The 17,017-nt window shown below is 43.2% G+C and overlaps 2 protein-coding genes across 5 annotated transcripts; one reads left to right on the top strand and one right to left on the bottom strand.

Moving 5' to 3' along the window:
• Positions 1-744: 744 nt before the first annotated feature.
• wbp1 (WW domain binding protein 1) lies at positions 745-10,184 on the bottom strand. Of its 4 annotated transcripts, none has more exons than XM_042059741.1 (4): positions 9,904-10,184; positions 8,317-8,419; positions 7,876-8,043; positions 745-6,814 (listed from the first exon to the last, which is right to left on the bottom strand). In XM_042059741.1, the coding sequence occupies exons 1-4, from the start codon at positions 9,964-9,966 to the stop codon at positions 6,237-6,239; spliced, it is 912 nt and encodes a 303-aa protein (XP_041915675.1). In that variant the 5' UTR covers positions 9,967-10,184; the 3' UTR covers positions 745-6,236. The 4 variants fall into 4 exon arrangements, with proteins under 4 accessions (XP_041915675.1, XP_041915678.1, XP_041915677.1 ...); XM_042059744.1 differs by lacking the exon at positions 9,904-10,184 and adding an exon at positions 9,546-9,801; XM_042059743.1 differs by lacking the exon at positions 9,904-10,184 and adding an exon at positions 9,416-9,553.
• A 54-nt stretch (positions 10,185-10,238) lies between these two features.
• On the top strand, positions 10,239-15,610 carry LOC121680389 (ADP-ribosylation factor-like protein 3). Its single transcript, XM_042059760.1, has 6 exons — positions 10,239-10,523; positions 12,750-12,893; positions 13,353-13,469; positions 14,263-14,313; positions 14,614-14,799; positions 15,174-15,610. The coding sequence occupies exons 1-6, from the start codon at positions 10,521-10,523 to the stop codon at positions 15,219-15,221; spliced, it is 549 nt and encodes a 182-aa protein (XP_041915694.1). The 5' UTR covers positions 10,239-10,520; the 3' UTR covers positions 15,222-15,610.
• The last annotated feature ends 1,407 nt before the right edge of the window (positions 15,611-17,017 follow it).

Raw genomic sequence — 17,017 nt, 5'->3', positions numbered from 1 at the left:
CAACTGATCCAACTGATTTATACTGAATAATTCAGTGTGGTAGATCTGCATGTCATCATGATAGCTTGTTCACCAGATAATAAACAAGATGTCTATCTATACCCTAAAAAGAGACATATGCAAAAAGTGCAGTTATAGACAGTAAACTACTATAACACGTGGACACATTTCCTTTTTTAATAATAGTTCTAATATTTGTTTACAGAAGCAATCTGGGTTGCCTTGTAATTCCAGTAATTCTATCAAGTTAGCACTAACCAATAAATGAAGATTTACACTCAGAGACCACATCACAAAATCATATTTTGTCTCGTTAACAAGGTTAAATTTCCCTTCACCGTGGCATCTCAATTTACCACATCCAAAATGCTCAGTCTTTCAGCAAACAGTATCACCATCGTGAGCCTGCACATGCCCTACGTGACACAGTGTGTACCATACAACAAATGGTGTCTCCCCTCAGCAGATGAAAGCCCACTTTATCTCCGAGGCACTGCAGGGAAACACTGTGTGTCCTTGTATTGTTCTCTATTCCCCTGATAGCAGCCAGCGCTATGGACACATCTGGTCCAGATCATAGCCGGATATGGGCCAGAGTTGCTTCTACTGAGTGTGTGTGTGTGTGGGGGGGAATCCTCATGAATAATTCCCTGTTGTTACATGCTAGGGCCATTAATGTGCGGTGTGGAAAGTGCTGGGAGGCTCCACTCGCTGACTGGAGACAAAGAGGGGACGACGAGATGCTGGAGAGCCAATGGATTTATTTGTTTTTATTACAAAAATAAAATACAAATGATAAGCAAAAAGAGTACACAGCAGACATTGTTTCTTTTCTTTTTTTACTAAAACCAGAGGATTAGAACATCATCACACATCCACACATCTCAGTGCTTGTATTCTCTTCTTTTTTTCATTTTTCCTCCTCTCAATCTTTATTTGGCGTTGTTTAGGGGGAGGGGTAAATGTGAGATGAGCCTGTGCTTGTGAGCAACTATTTCCTGTTAGAGCCCTCCTACCCCCCACGTTGGCATTTCATTTCATTCTGCACACAAACCAACCACAACATTGGCATTTGACTGACAACTACCACCCAATAAACAAAGAAAAAGAAGACATATTTAGAAATATCAGTCATAAAACCAAGCATTGTGTGAAGTACTGAATATATGTTGTTGAGCTGAACATTGTTGAACAGCAAAACTAAATGTGAACCCCATATTGTATGAGATAAGTATAACAGATACATGTTAAGGAAATGATTACTGATCCTTTATAATAGCATGGCATCTCGTACAGTATCTTTGATGATGCCCCAAGTAATAGTTGTCCATGTCTTGGTTGTGGCAATGACAACATGTCCATTGACATGACAGAGCCTGCAAGCACAGCAAAACAAAGAAGTGGTTGCAATTAAACTCAAAAAAGGCTTACCACAGAGACTGAGCTTGGTAATACACATCATACGTCATCCCATAAACAAACGCCTGAGGAGTTGAGATTGATAAAAAGGCAATGACATCAGACATTGGTTTGCTGGACGCATCCAACAGTGTTCATGGAGACCACAGAGGGTTACTCACAGTGAATCATCACACTGCAGCAACATGCAGGGGCTTGAGAAAAACAATGATACAAGTCCATTGTGAACTGCAGTCATTTTACTCCAACACGAAACAATAAGAATGAACTTATGAATAAATTGCCCTATGGGCGCATCTGCCTGAACAAAATAGTAATGGCTTTTCTGAAGTTTATATTTTTTTCCTTTTTTTTTCTTTTTTTTTTAACCTTGAGGAAATAATAGAAATGTAGTTATACTCTGAGGACCCATCAGCGCAGTAATGAACACGTGTTTGTTTCATTCCGAGTCTTCAGTCAATTCTGTAAAGTCGTTTAAATCTATTTTTAAACAAAGAAAATGACAAATGGGGTACAGTGCAACAAGTAGTGGAGGATAGAGTATTGCTTAGACGGACCATCAGGGAGGACGTACAAAGAGAGGGTTATTGCAGCATACGACAGTAGGTCATCTGTTTTTTTTCTTCCTTTTTCTTTTTTTGCATAGCCTAGTTCGTTACAGTACAGGAGAGCAATTGAGGCTTTAGCAGAGGGGGGGGGGGGGGGGGGGGGGTTGGTACAAGAACAGATGAGAGCACATCATCACTCAAGAGACGTTGGTCCAAGTGGGAGCAAGGCACAGAAACTGTAAACATCCATGTCACGAATGATGTTCTACTGATGAAAATCACCCTTAAGGAACTTTCCAGCCTCAAGCATGTTTCAGGTTTTTGTTTTGTGTGTGTGTGTGTGTGTGTGTGTAGTCTGAGAAAATGACTTAAGGGAGGACACAAAAAGAGGGCTTTTAAAGGGACCGGTGGGATTCAAATGTTTTCTGTTTGAGTCAGAACGGGAATAATAAATGACATAATAAACAGCATTTCTTAAACTTCCCCTTTTAACAACGTTCAAAGCGGTTAGGGATACACCCAGATACAGTGAATCAGAATTCTGAGATCTCATGCCAACTGCATCATGCTTGTACGAATAAAAGTCACTGCCAGAACGTTTTATTACCGGCATATTAATGGGAAGCTCTTGACGTTTGTTACATTTCTCTCATGTGCCACCCAACCATCAAAGAGGAAAGTGGATCTATGACATTTTCCAATAGCCATGTTTCTTCCAATCTGTTTTCTGTGTAACCATGATATTACAGGATTACATGAGGCTTGATTGCATAATTGCCTCCACCATGCTAACACCCCACGTTAGCATGGCTAAGAACAACAGGCACATGGAAAGTGGTGGGGGTCAGTCCCTCAGGGACCAGACAGGCAGGGAGAGACACAGGTGTTACACACCTCTTGATACACACACAGGAGGGCAAAAACAATGTTACACAACTGGAAAAATAACACATATCAGAAGCAGAGCTACAGAAGAAGGAAAGATTACAATCGTACGTGTATCAACATGACCACATACACACACCAAAAGAACAGTGGTCGTTTTATACCAAAGCGCTCATGAAATCATGACCAATAGCCCTTTTTTGGAGAAAAAGAGACAGAAAAAAGAAAAGTAAACATGTCAGGCCAACAATTTTTGAGTTTTGTTTTTGGCAGAAAACATGCTCACACAAAAAGATGAGTGAACATTGAGAGTGGCCCATTTGAGCTCCTGTTCCTAACATCTGAACCCCTTACATCAGGTTTCAGTAACTTGCAGAGAGGGAGGAAGAAGAAAAACAAACAAACAAACAAACAAACAAACATTCATTTCTATTCCTTACAAAAACATGCACTTCTACATCTATTCACAGATATCTCCGATAAGTAACTCTGGGGGAAGGGGGTTGGGGGGGCACCAGTAAATAGCATCCCCCTTATCTGTGAAACCACAACAGCATGCATTCCACCATGTGCCTCATATCATTTACTGAATAGTCGTGACAGCGTTACTTAGGACATTGGGAGAACAGGGGGCATACAATACTACAGGGAGAGTAAAGGGACTTCAGAGAAGACTGCTATCTACAAACTATAAAGAGCACACACAAAACATTGTGCTCTTTCTCTTTCGCTCCTAGACCACATCGCATCCTCCACACTGTCAAGGGCGAGCTTCCTGAAACTGCTGTCAAAGGAGGTCATGCACAGTGTGTGCTTCGGAAAATGTCAGAACGAGCGAGCAAGATACAGATGCTTGAACCGCAACATTCACACTCTCATAAGGCCCTGGCTTATGGTTGCCCTCCGACAAACGGCCATTTTGTTCCTGATTGTACCAGTGCACGTCACAATGCACCCATTCGCCCAGAGGAGTGGTCGGCACATCTCTATGGAGACATACCAAGCAAGGCAGCTTCTGGTGTGACAAACAACATCTGCAATCGATGGTGGCCTGCAGCTGGTTCTGCTTGACTCTTTGCTTGTGTATTACAAGTCTGTTCACTGTTCTTGAACACAGACAAAAAGGTCAAAATGTGATCATCTTTGATGATCATCAGTTTATCATCTGGTACTGTACGTGGATGTTGACGCTTTTGTGTGCTTCGACACAGACGGGGCTTAGCGCATTTAGCTCACACAGTGCACTGAACAGTCTTGTGCTTGTTATGGAGCGTGACCACAGAGGTGACACGGTTTACCACAGGAGGACCATTGCTATGAAGACCGTTTTACGCTTTTTATCATACAAAGTCACAGACGGTCCTGGGGGGCTTGAGGAGCCTCTGAAGTGGTGGCGGTGATGGGGGTGACAAAGCTAGGGGTGTGCACAGATAGTTGAACAGCCAGACAACCCTTTGAGACAAATATTAATATCCCCATTCTGTTAATCTGTAATGATGAACAGAATCATGGGAAGTTATGGGTAAGATTTTAAATGATCCATATGCATGCACACCCCTAGAAAAAAACCTTTCACTGGCAACGGCAATGCTGAGATAGAGCAACTCTGTGTACAATCAATGATAAACCCCCTTATACGCCCAGCCACCTCGGTCCTCCTGTATTGTATGTCAGAGAGGCATAGCGCTGCAGACTGAAGAAAAACAGGGAAGCTGATGCAGCTTAAGCACACAGCACAGACACACGTTAACTGTCCTGTGTTTGCGCCTCTACCAAAACCAACCGTGACCGCAGCAGGTTGGTTGGTCTGTCAGTTTAAAAGCCTAACGCCTAGTTTCGGCAAACCAGCCCTATGGGACACCCGGTGTGTCGGCTTAAGAGAAACACACCTGTAAGATATCAAAGCATTTTACCTTAACCCATATACGTACAGAAAAAAAAAAATGCACTCGTTGTAGTGGTTCGAAGCCATGCGTGTTAGGTGCACATCCAAAGGGCACTCCACTTCATAAAACGCACACAAGCGCACACACGCATACAGAGCTATCCACACACTCAGTAACAAGACATTAGTCTTACACTTTTGCCAAAAAAGTCCCAAAAGCACAAAGGGACACTGAGCAACTCCAATGAGAGCTTTGTTAAGCAGGTCAATATGAACTAAAGCAAAACCATTTGAAACTTATACGGAGGATAAATCCAAGGATATAATTCAACCAATTCATTTTGTGCCACTCCTCCTTAGCTTTACATCGAAGGAAGTTAGAGTGCTCTTGTGAGTCTCACGGTACTGCAAAAGATCGTAATCAGCCATCTTAGAGGAATGTGCCACCAACCCATCCCCACCCACCCCTACCCACCCTCCCCCCGACATCGCACACACACTCCCCCATTTGTGGTGGGCACGATGACGTCATTGATAACCAGCTAGTGTGCACAAACACTAACACAGGCTTTTTTTAGACCGCAACTAGCAGGCCCAGCACTGGGGATAATGTCACAGAGCACACCAACGAAGTCAAACGTGAAGGGAGAAAATGGATTAAGTTCTCCTCCTATGTCCCCCGACTACTGATCGAAGATTGACTGAAAGGCCATATAGAAGGCACAGTAGCTTGATTTTTTTTTTTTTTTAACAACCAGACCCACTAAGGTAGAGAAAGAAAAAGAAAAAAAAATTATATACAAATCATGACAAGCAAGGGTCCACCCAGGGGACTGTTGGGAAACGTAGTCTTCTAATGCGGCCATGTGCTTAAGGGGCCGCTGCTGGACTTGGAAGTCCTGGGCTGTAGGGCGTCACATGGGAGGGCCGAGTGGTATTTACATGCCAGAGGGGGATGAATGGGAACGCCACGCCGGGGGCTACACGTGTGCCATGGTTGCGTGGGGGTGGGGGGCAGGGGGCGACGAGAGAGAGAGAGAACAGCGCTTTAAAAAGCTCCCGCCGTCAGCCACTTTGTGACTTAGCAGCTGTTTCCTTGTGACCTTTCAGTTCCAGCCTTACACACACTAGAAATGAACAACCTGTTCATTCATCCATGCCAAAAACACAAAGAAAACAAACTAAAAAAAAAAGAACAAAATAAGCCATCCACCGGAATGAACAACTTTAACCCTAAACCGTGCATTAAGCAACTTCAAAAATATCAGTTCCATCATCAGCATCTACCACCTTAACCATTGTACATACATAAAGCTGACATGTAGCTTAATTGTAATGGAGGGACTTGAGGAATAAAGACCATTAGGGAAGGCAGCTTTGACGTTAACATCAGGCTTTTGCCTGACGGCAACATCAATGATGACGATGACTGTAGTGGCCAAGCACAGTCCTCTTTCAATGCGCGTATGGCGAGTGGGTGCAGCCGAGGGGCCACTGTCTCAGACCAGTCGGTCTCCGGTGCTGGCCGGTTGGGTCTGGGGCTCAGGGCTGTGGTCCTTGTGACGCACGGCGACCTCCCGCTCTCTCTCGGTGCAGCACTCGCCCCTGGCGCCTCCCTGGCACAGCTGTTCACGCTCGGCCCTCTCCTCGCGGTCGCGGCTGTTCTCGCCGTCGGACTCTTCGTCGACGTCCATCTGGCAAACGCACACCTCGATCCCTGAGTCGCCCGTCACATGTCTCCGCCTTGTCCCCAGCTCCTCTTCATCCTCCGGCAGGTCTCCAGGCCCCTCGTCTTCCTCCTCCGCTGCTGCCACCGCCACCGCCACCATCCTGTGTTGCTGGTGGCTGGAGAGGCAGGCCGGGGAGGCTGCTGCTGCTGCTGCAGAGTGCTGCTCGTCTCTGGAGAGTGCGGCCTCTTGCTCCATGAGGGGCTCCAACACGATGGCAGCAGAGGCAGAAGCGGAGGCCTGGCCAGGCGGGGAGACCTCTGGGGGCATCTCTGAGTAAGGTGGAGGGGGCGTTGGAGGATGGCCAACCACCTCCTCATAATCTGGCAGTTTGCAGTCGTTCCAGAAGCCTAGAATGAATCATGGATTACACCAGAGGGGAGCCAAAAAAGAGAAACAGAAAAAGAAAGAGAGAAAGATTAACTGTACTGGCCCAAGCAGATTACACAATTTTTTTATCTTCCACAATGGTCTTTTACGATTGACCATGTCAGGCGGAAGATTAAAAAAAATCAAGTAGCCTATCTGTCGTACCCTTCTTGTTGTGTGTCGTCATGACACGGGAGTCGTAGTAGGAGATTCCCCCAAAATTCTGACATGCTAGACTTTTGGTTGTGGAGGCGTGGAACGTTGCAGACAATAAATCGCGAGTCATTGAATATGTCACATTACAAGGCGCGTTTCTCCTTCGGCGCCATTCTCGACTTTTCATATTCGGGCACGACAATGGAAATTTTTCGGCTATGACAAAATCGGGTCAAAATCGGGCTGAAATCGTGTAATCTGCATAGGCCATAAAATAGGGTGAATAGATGTCCCCATTTTTGGATAAAAACATTTTATTATATATTGGCCGAAGATCTGGAAATGCACCCGTTTTCATATCAGAAAATCTGGTCAGCTTAAAGTAATACAAAAATACAACACTGTCTGCTGATCTGTTCGAAAGTCATCACTACCACCATGGTGCTCAGTTGTCACTTGAGGCCGCTGTGCCAAGAACAGGCCTTGTTTACTCCAACCGTATGAGGGAGAAATGGAGAAGGAGAGGGAGACGGCAGGGGTAGGGCTGCCTAACTTGAGATATGACTACCGACGTCTGTCAGAAGGACAGGACATGACCTCCCAGGATTGCCTCACTTCTTCAAGTGCACGATATCCTCGAGGCCAGAATACCACAAGGAACATATGGTGTAGTCATCTGAGTGCTAATGTATCAGACATGGGTGTAATACCACTCAGAGAGAGAGGGGGGGGGGGGGGGGGGGGAGTAGGAGAGGAGTGGAAAGAGGGGAGAAGAGAGCCTGAGAGGGCAGAGAATTAAAAAAAGATGGGGGGGGGGGGGGGTGAGACCGACAGAGGGGCAGGCCCAGTTATGTAATATTACTGTAGGGCGGCTCGGCGAACTCACGCAGATTTAGGGGAGGTGGGGACACAAAGGAGCTGGAGGCCCCCTGGTAGGCCATGAGGCTGATCTCACGCTGACGCTGCTCCTGCTGGAGCCGCATCTTCACGCGACGGTGACGGTATGCACAGCAGCAGCTGAGCATGATGATAAGGGTCCACACCAGCCAGAACCCTGCAAAGTTGCACACATATCACTTCTGCTAACCTCACACCACAGGCTGGTGGCTGCATCAACATGTGAGTACTTCAGGTGTTAATATTCCCCAAGTTTGCAAAGTAGCATTTACCTGAGGTTAGTCTAGTACATTTCATCCCAAATAATACTTTACTATACAGAGATAAGTTTTTTTAATATCAATCTTTCTCTACCAAAACAGTTCAAAAGTAAAAATACAGTATAATAACAATGATATCAAATGTATTTAAATAAAAAAATATAACTTACACCACAGTTCGTAGTAGTAGGTACAGCACTCCGTTTCCCCGCAGCAGTATCCCATCTCGCATCTGTATTGTTCATTGTTGACACCGAAACAGAACTCCTTCGCCTGAAAAACAATCCATAACACACTTCACTCACGCTGACTTAATAAAGGTGTGGTACATTAGCATTAATGCATTTTAGTTTTAAATGTGTTTACCTAACATCGCGCCTTCAAGGCAGTAGTATTTGGATAGTATCTAATACGGCCTTGAAGGCGCAATGTTAGTTAAACACATTTAAAATTATCCTTCCCTAGTTGTCTTATTATCCGATAAAGTGTAATTTATGGAAATAATATATATATATATATATATATATATATATATATATGGAGTCAAATTAATATGGAATAAGTTATCAGTATGATGCATTGCTTCGTGTGACCTTCTTGGAATGGTTACATGAATTATATAGTATATCTTTGGTGGACCATCGCAAATATGGGTGATTAAGCTAATAAAGTTAATCCCTGCATGGTAAAATGTTGAAAACTGGTTGGCAACACTGTTAGGCAGCCAAATAACTAGACAGCCTAGTAATTATGCTTGTTGAATGTTTCTTAGAGATAACGTTAGATGTACTCAAACGTTAAACCTTACATAACATTAAGCATAACAACATGTGGCTTACTTTGTAAACGAAGAACAGTTTCATCATAATTGATCTTGATCACAAGGAAAGCAAATTACAAGCAAATGTTATTGTTAAGGTTAACGTTAACTCGGTCTGTTATTTTGATGTTCATTAACGTCAACGTTACCATCCTACGTAACGTAATCTATCTTGCTATCATAACAGTTAAATACTGTGTTGCTCCATGAGAGTTTTATTACATGATAACGATTTAATAACAGTGAGACAACTTTTTTCTCAATCAAACCAAAATAATGTATAGTCCTTTATTGTCACCACCGTTAACGTTACATGATTAGCTATAGCCAGCTAACTGGCAATCCCTCAATAACATAACTTGCTATAGAAGCTAGCTATTTTACAAAGGTCAATCGAGATGAAGTTAACCAACTTATTGACAAGTCTATATATATGAACAAGGGATTACCTCTGCTGTGATGATATCAATTCAATGTGTCTACATACGAATTTGATTAATTTACAGGACTATTACCATCGGCTAACGTTTACTAGCTAACCTTAGCTAGCAACCAACCAAAGATTTGTAGCCAGCTTACTGTCAGCTTGCTCGATTGCTAGCAGGCAAACTATCGGCAAACGACAGTGTTCACCTTGTTGGCTCCTTTCCGACAGTGCTAGCTTTAAAGTGGTACAACTACATCTCCGCAAAGTGACTAAAATACATTTACAGAAATGTTCCAGTTTTTAAAATAATGAATGCACGCAAAAATGCAATTATAATTCATGTCAGTTGTTCGAGGAAAATACTAACAACTCTGACGTCATTTAAAGTTAGACATATCCAAGTTCCTTTGTGGACAAAACAAAAACGCACAATAGAAGGCCTACATCCAGCTGTGATCCCGGGGCTCGATTTGAATGCGCCAGCACTGTGAAACCAGTATAACAGCCTACCTGAACCATGGTGGTCCCGGTGCAAAGCAGCCCTATAATGGATCCCAGTGTTTTCTGTGGCATCTTTCTGGGTTCTTAGCCAAATTTGCGAAGGGAATCATATAGCTTTAACTCCAAATTTGCACAGAATCATCAAAATAATTGTAACAGTCCTGTTCGTGAACTGGTAGGCTACATATTTCCGTCCTAGTCGGAGTTGGACTGATCGTGCCTTGAATGTCTAGGCAGAGGCTACAGTTCACACAATCTCGCATCGACCAGTAGACGGCAGCAACGACTTCTTTATTTTAGCGCCGTTTAACGCCTACTTCAGAAGATGAGGTATGTTTGTTTGTCGGGATCTCATGAAATGCCAAATAGCTAACGCATGGTTTCTATATGGAACACACATTTGTTGTCATTTTAAATAATACATTAGGCATAGACCATGCTAACTTGCAATTGCATTATTTTAATAAACTTTTACTTAACTATCATATACATCCCATTGAAAATCACGCTAGAGCGAGCGAGCGCTGTAGAGTCTGACTGACAGCTTTGTCAGGCCAGTGATGTCAAATCCCTGAATCTGTGGGACAGTGCATGCATGTAGCCAGTCGCGCTGACCGCACCACAGCATGGTAAGTGATATATAAAATCTCATATCGTTCGAATTGTTCTTCATAGCTCAATTGATATCAATATCAATACTTGAATTTCCCCTGGGGATCAATAAAGTATCTATCTATCTATCTAATAGGCCTACAATAGACATACATGGGGGAATTGCAAAATGTGGGTCAACAAACCCTGTAACGCGTCAGTGCAGTCAACTTTGCCTCGCACATTATGTCATCGTGTGGGCTAGCTATTAGCAATTCAACCCAGGCGATTCTTATACAGACTATTTTTTTCCACCTGCGTTAGGCCTATAGCACGGACAAACAGGTAGCGGTAGGATAGCCACCTGCTGCTCCAATTAGGCAAGTTGACGCTGTTTTTGGATTTCAACATTGTATTTGAAGACTCTTTGAGGGACAGGGATAGGGGCAGATGAACGTTATATTCATGGGTTTCATCAGGTCCTGTGTATAAAATCAAACACCTAGATTATGAATGCACACTGAATGGTGCTTGATTAATACACCTGTTTAAAGCAACCTGATGAAACCTATAAATAGATTGCTTATATACCAAATAACATATATCACTATCTGTATAGCACAGTAGCCCAATTCTGGCCCAGAGCCAGTGGCTATAGCCTTAATTACTAACGTTACCTACTGTATATCTAAAGGGGTCATGACCATCTTATTGCTGCACTTGGAGTTGCCAGGTTGGATACAGGTCTGATGTTACTCTAAAAAACACTTGAAAGAAGATCTCACTGACCTAAGGCTTCAAAGCTCCAATCTTTCCCCAGACAAAAGTGGACAACAGTCAGGAAATAACCTGGGCTATTATCATATGTCTGTGAAAGAGCAGAGGAATAGGCTACTAGTAAGACAAGAGATGCAAGAACTGATATTCTCAAACTTAGAGACAGTGAAAATCTCTCACAGTGTCGCTACACTTGATATTCATATTGATACTAGGCCGGGATGGATACTCGAGTAGGTGGAAAGTTGTAGGCCTAAGCAGTTTTATTTGAGCACGATGATGGTGTGTGGAAGTATGGGAAGTTCCCATTGGGAACCTCAAATGTATTGTCTTGAAGTCCTGTGGACTGGATAAGGTTTCCACTAGGCCTTCTTTGGATTTCTAGAACAACAGCTCTATAATAATCTTGATCAATGTCTCAATGCTCAGAAGTCAACAACTTTGTAATACTCAACTGCTTCGTCACCTTGTCCTCCTCAGTCTATTCTTCAACTGTACTGTATATAGGCCATGGCAACACAGCTGAAAGCTTATTGTGTGTATTCTTGGCAGTTCCTGCCGTATCTTTAGCTCCTACACAAATGCAGTAGTTGCTGTTGGATCATCTGGATTAATCTGTGCCAATCCCAATCCTTCCAGGACTGTTGTGATTGGCAGGTTTCTAGTGGCCTTCCTCATTGGTTGATCTGTTGCCCAGCTAAAGTTAACTTCTAGATCAGTGTTGCTGTCTTTGAGCCACATTCAGTTGGATGTATTACCTGTATTTAGCCTTTTGTTTGATCAGATGATGAAATAAATGCCACAGCAATATTACAAATGGCTATCTGTACACTATGCATAAGTCAGTTTATTTAACTAGACTTTGAAAACAACGACCAAGAGAGTATAAGTATATATACTTTTTGATCCCGTGAGGGAAATTTGGTCTCTGCATTTAACCCAATCGGTGAATTAGTGAAACACAAACAGCACACAGTGTACACACAGTGAGGTGAAGCACACACTAATCCCGGCGCAGTGAGCTGCCTGCTACGACGGCGGCATTTGGGGAGCAGTGAGGGGTTAGGTGCCTTGCTCAAGAGCACTTCAGCCGCGGCCCACTGGTCGGGGCTCGAACCGGCAACCCTCCGGTTACAAGTCCAGAGTGCTAACCGAGCTGTATGAAAAAGAGAAGTAATTTATCTAAGATTGGATAAAACAATAAAAGAATTTAAAGTATCAGATAAGTTCCTGGTGATGGAAACGGGGAAAAAGCTTACATACAGAATAATTAGTGGACCAGCAGTTTTGTTAATAAAAAAAATCATTTACATAATTTTCTCTGCCATGTCTTATTTTGATGGGCCTTATATCATTGGATGGGAGTCACATACAAACAGTGCTCTTGTCAGAGACTGTTTGTGTGTGTCATTCAATACCCACATACACAAGCATGTCTCTGCATGTACATCGTGTGTGTGTGTGTGTATGTGTGTGTCCATCCTCAGGGTTTATTATCAGTCCTGCGGAGGTTTAAGAACACTCCGGACCAGGAAGTGAGGATCCTGCTACTGGGGCTGGACAATGCTGGCAAAACGACCCTGCTGAAACAGCTCGCCTCTGAAGACATCAGCCACATAACCCCCACACAGGTACAGACACACACACACACACACACACACACACACACACACACACACACACACACATACAACTAAAACAGCTTGTCTTGCATCACACTCTCACAGGTACACACACTCACTCGTACATTCAGACTCACACTCTCTACCGCTCTCCCTCTCACACACACACACCTATCCTTACGCACGCACGCCTAGCTTTGAATGCTACTGAAACACAGCTTGTCTTGGCTGACATTAGGCATCACCTCTTCACAGCTAGACACTAGACACTACACATTTAAACCCACATATCCACACACACAGTATGCTATATCACACACACCATAACACAATTCAGAGATATCTTACATAATCAGTTCAGAGATTCATATTGGTACTCACAATTCTGTATCTTGACTTTTTATGCCATATCTATACAGTCAATATCTGTGACTGCATGCAGTCCTAAATTGACTTCTTATTCTCCAGGGCTTCAATATCAAGAGTGTGCAAACCCAGGGCTTCAAGCTCAACGTGTGGGACATCGGAGGTCAGAGGAAGATCCGTCCCTACTGGAGAAACTACTTTGAGAACACAGACCTACTGGTACTTTAAATGCAGCAGCAACCTCTTAGTAGTGTCAGACACTTTAAAGGTCCTCTTAGTGATGCTGGGCAATGCCACTTCTGTTGACTTTCAAACAAAACAGAGAGCTAGCTCGCTACTTCCTCCCCCTCCCTCCCGTGCTGCTCCCGTGCAATTGAAACTCTCCTATAATGTGCATCTCGTCTGTGATTTGCTGGAACAGTTTGTTATGTTTTCATGGGCTAGGTTTTCCCAGGTTGTTTTCGTTTTCGTTCTTGGAGCCTGGGCTGTCCACAAAGATCGCGTTTAAAACATCCAAAAATCATTTTAGTTTAAAACATCCAAAAATGACCTATAAATACCAACAAAATGGGAAGAAACAACTGTTTTGACTTATTGTCAAAAATGCCTATGCTTCGTGTTGTCAAAAAATCCACTGATGTTAGCATGCAAAACAACTAATGGTGGGCCGTCTCTTTTACAATACCATGTTGTACCATGTGTGGCCGTTGTATTAAATGCAATTCAAGTTAATTGCAAGAGCGCCATGTGACTGTGTTCAATACAACAGATTTCTACATAGCTCCTTTAAATAATCTGAGTCTCCATCCTATCTAAAGGAGTGACACATGTTATGTTACAACTTGTAGTTTACAGAAATGGGTGACCCCTTGACATGGATTACCTTTTGAACTGATCACAGAGTAGCCAAGAGTAGTCAAGTAGACCTGATTATCAGACATGGGATATCGAGTGTGTGAATAGGGCCCAGTTTAAACAGATGTATGAGCTGATTTGTGTCTGAAATCCACAGATCTACGTCATTGACAGTGCCGACAGAAAGCGCTTTGAGGAAACAGCTGAGGTATGTCTGGAGAGAGAAGAGATCTGTCTGTCTGTGTGGGAGAGAGAAGCACAAAGGTGTGTGTGTGTGTGTGTGTGTGTGTGTGTGTGTGTGTGTGTGTGTGTGTGTTTGTTTTTGTTGGCAGTCATTGTACCCTGTGCCCTTAGGGTATATCTGCTTCCTCCTTCAATGATGAATGACTACTTAAGTTCCTCTCTCTGTCTGTCTGTCTGCCTTTCTCACCCTCCCTCCCTCTCTCTCTACACACACACACAAACACACACACACACACACACACCCACACACACACACACCCTGCAGGAGCTGGCTGAGCTGCTTGACGAGGAGAAGCTGAGCATGATTCCCATGCTGATCTTTGCCAATAAGCAGGACCTGATGACGGCGGCCACCCCGGCCGAACTGGCCGAAGGGCTCAACCTGCACACCATCCGAGACCGGATCTGGCAGATCCAGGCCTGCTCCGCCCTCACCGCCGAGGGAGTGCAGGTAAGGACACAGTCTGGTCAATACAGGATGTGTAAAAAATAGCTCCAGCCACCACTAGCAGTATTACTGACACACAGAAATCCATGTAAACACACACACACACACACACACACACACACACAAATACATGCTCGCTTTTTCTTTGTTTTACATACTATACATATACAAATATGAACACATTCACACATAAGCATTTATTTATCCATAGTTTGCAATTCCAGTTATAATAGAGGAAGCTTCAAAGACTATAGATTAGTAAAGCATAGCAAAGCCCTTGACATTTGCCTACTATCTTCAACATAATCATCTCTGACACATGCACAGACAGACAGAAACACACACACACACAACAATGATTGTCTGTTTTGTTCCAGGATGGAATGATATGGCTATGCAAGTGTATACCCACTAGAAGGAAATAACCATGGGAAGGAACCATTAAGGTTTGAAGAATTTGAATATTCTGAACGCCAACAAAACGGCATTGTGTAGCAACTATTTATTTCCATAGAGATGACAAATATCATGATGTCTGATGATCTGCTTTTTGTCTTCTGTCATGGTACATGATCACATCTCAAATCATTATTCTTTTTGATAACTGGATGACTTATGTATACTAATAGTAGTGACTATGTTATACTTGTTTGCACTATAATAGACTGCAGTCTCAGAGGAACTTAAATAACCATTTTATTTTGATGGTCGTTTTGATACAATATGCACTTATGCACTGTAAAAATAAAGAAGCAGAGGAATTTACTTTTTTTGTAAATTGTTTACACTACTGCTGAATATCTGACAGTTTTTAAATAAAGCTGAGTTATTGTAAGACCACTGTCTCATTTATTGTAAAAGTTGACAACCTCACATTAAAATGCACAAAACAGAATGAGCATGAAAACCAGTTACCGGTAAATTATTTGCATGCTTTTAAACTTTTCGGTCTTTATTGTTATTTTAAAATCACACCTTTTAAATCATTTCAAAACAACAAACAACATACACCTGTTTTTAACATGGTGTATGGTGTCTCCTCTGCTTTCAACATACACAGGATATCAATCATTCTGAATAAGAGTGCTGTTCAGGAAAATATTGAGCATTTAAGTAACCAGGCAGTTTGTAGAGCAATGTGTGACTACCATGCGTTCAACAAATTGCTCTTTCCCTTGTACACCACTAGGGGGAGGTAGCTGACCAATCTTCTGACTAATACTATTTGACTTCTAGTCAACCAACAAATTATTATTAGTGTGAATGATATGGTATCATTTGAAGTGGGAGAGCTGTATCATACTGTTAGATGTCACACTCCTTATACAAACTCTTGGATTAGTTTATTCTGTATTTAGTCATAGATTTACCAATTCTTCTCCCCATTTAGATCCATGAGTGTCAGTTACCACACTGGAACATCTATTTAGTCACAAATAGTAGTCAGACGGTACAAATAAGCCATGTCAAGGTTTGAATGGCCATTGAAATCAGACTGAAGTGAGTGCATTACAGCTTAACCCCATTTCCCTTCTTGTCCTTTCATGCAACACAAGCCACACTTCTGATAGTGATCAAGTGTATCTGTACATTCTCACATGCCCAGTCTTTCTCTTCTACCAGATGACCCCCCTTCCCCTTCCCCACCATCACCATACATATTCACACATACAATCACCGGTCATACATCGCTCTTGCGTACACTATAAATCACGTCTGACTACTCCAACTATTCAATTACGGGACTTTTCACCTTGTTCGCCATGATTTAGCACGAGGCGATGGCATTTCTCCACGTTATATGTGGTGTTTTTAGCGAGGCCCATGCTAATCTGGCCAGACGGAGTGCTCTGCCATGCGCATACTATGGCTGTTGGTGTGTGTGGGTGTTGGGGGGGGGGGGGGGCGGGTTAGCATTTACATACCACCCCTTTCTGAGCACTCTAATAGATCTCCAATACAATTTGCATTTATATAGCTCTCTCTTCATACCAACATGATTTGGGTGCTTTGCCATGATGAAAACAAACCTACTGCCGGCCTTGACTTACGATCTCGGGCCCTGGGTGCCCTCTCTCCTCTCCTCCTCCTCCTCTCTCACCTCCTCTCCTCTCCGCGAACTCACTTACTCTCTCGTCCTCTCGCCGCTTGCCCGCAAGCTTGGCTGCGTTTAATAGCCACCGATCTGAGGGGAAGAGACTGGAAGAGAAGTCAGGCCGGG

The sequence above is a fragment of the Alosa sapidissima genome, chromosome 13 (genome assembly GCF_018492685.1).
Source record: "Alosa sapidissima isolate fAloSap1 chromosome 13, fAloSap1.pri, whole genome shotgun sequence".
In the NCBI taxonomy this organism is placed as follows: domain Eukaryota; kingdom Metazoa; phylum Chordata; class Actinopteri; order Clupeiformes; family Clupeidae; genus Alosa; species Alosa sapidissima.
Note: the sequence above shows the minus strand (reverse complement) of the source record. Positions and strands in the feature narration are given on the sequence as shown.

What these genes read in the sequence shown, in the direction of transcription:
- wbp1 (XM_042059741.1), bottom strand. Translation starts at nt 9,966, where the DNA reads ATGCCACAGAAAACACTGGGATCCATTATAGGGCTGCTTTGCACCGGG. An exon ending in CCGGGACCACCATGGTTCAG is followed by an intron (nt 8,420 to 9,903) that starts GTAGGCTGTTAT and finishes ATTGTTTTTCAG; the next exon opens with GCGAAGGAGTTCTGTTTCGG. An exon ending in CCCACCTCCCCTAAATCTGC is followed by an intron (nt 6,815 to 7,875) that starts GTGAGTTCGCCG and finishes GATTCATTCTAG; the next exon opens with GCTTCTGGAACGACTGCAAA.
- LOC121680389 (XM_042059760.1), top strand. An exon ending in GCCACATAACCCCCACACAG is followed by an intron (nt 12,894 to 13,352) that starts GTACAGACACAC and finishes CTTATTCTCCAG; the next exon opens with GGCTTCAATATCAAGAGTGT. An exon ending in GCTTTGAGGAAACAGCTGAG is followed by an intron (nt 14,314 to 14,613) that starts GTATGTCTGGAG and finishes CACACCCTGCAG; the next exon opens with GAGCTGGCTGAGCTGCTTGA.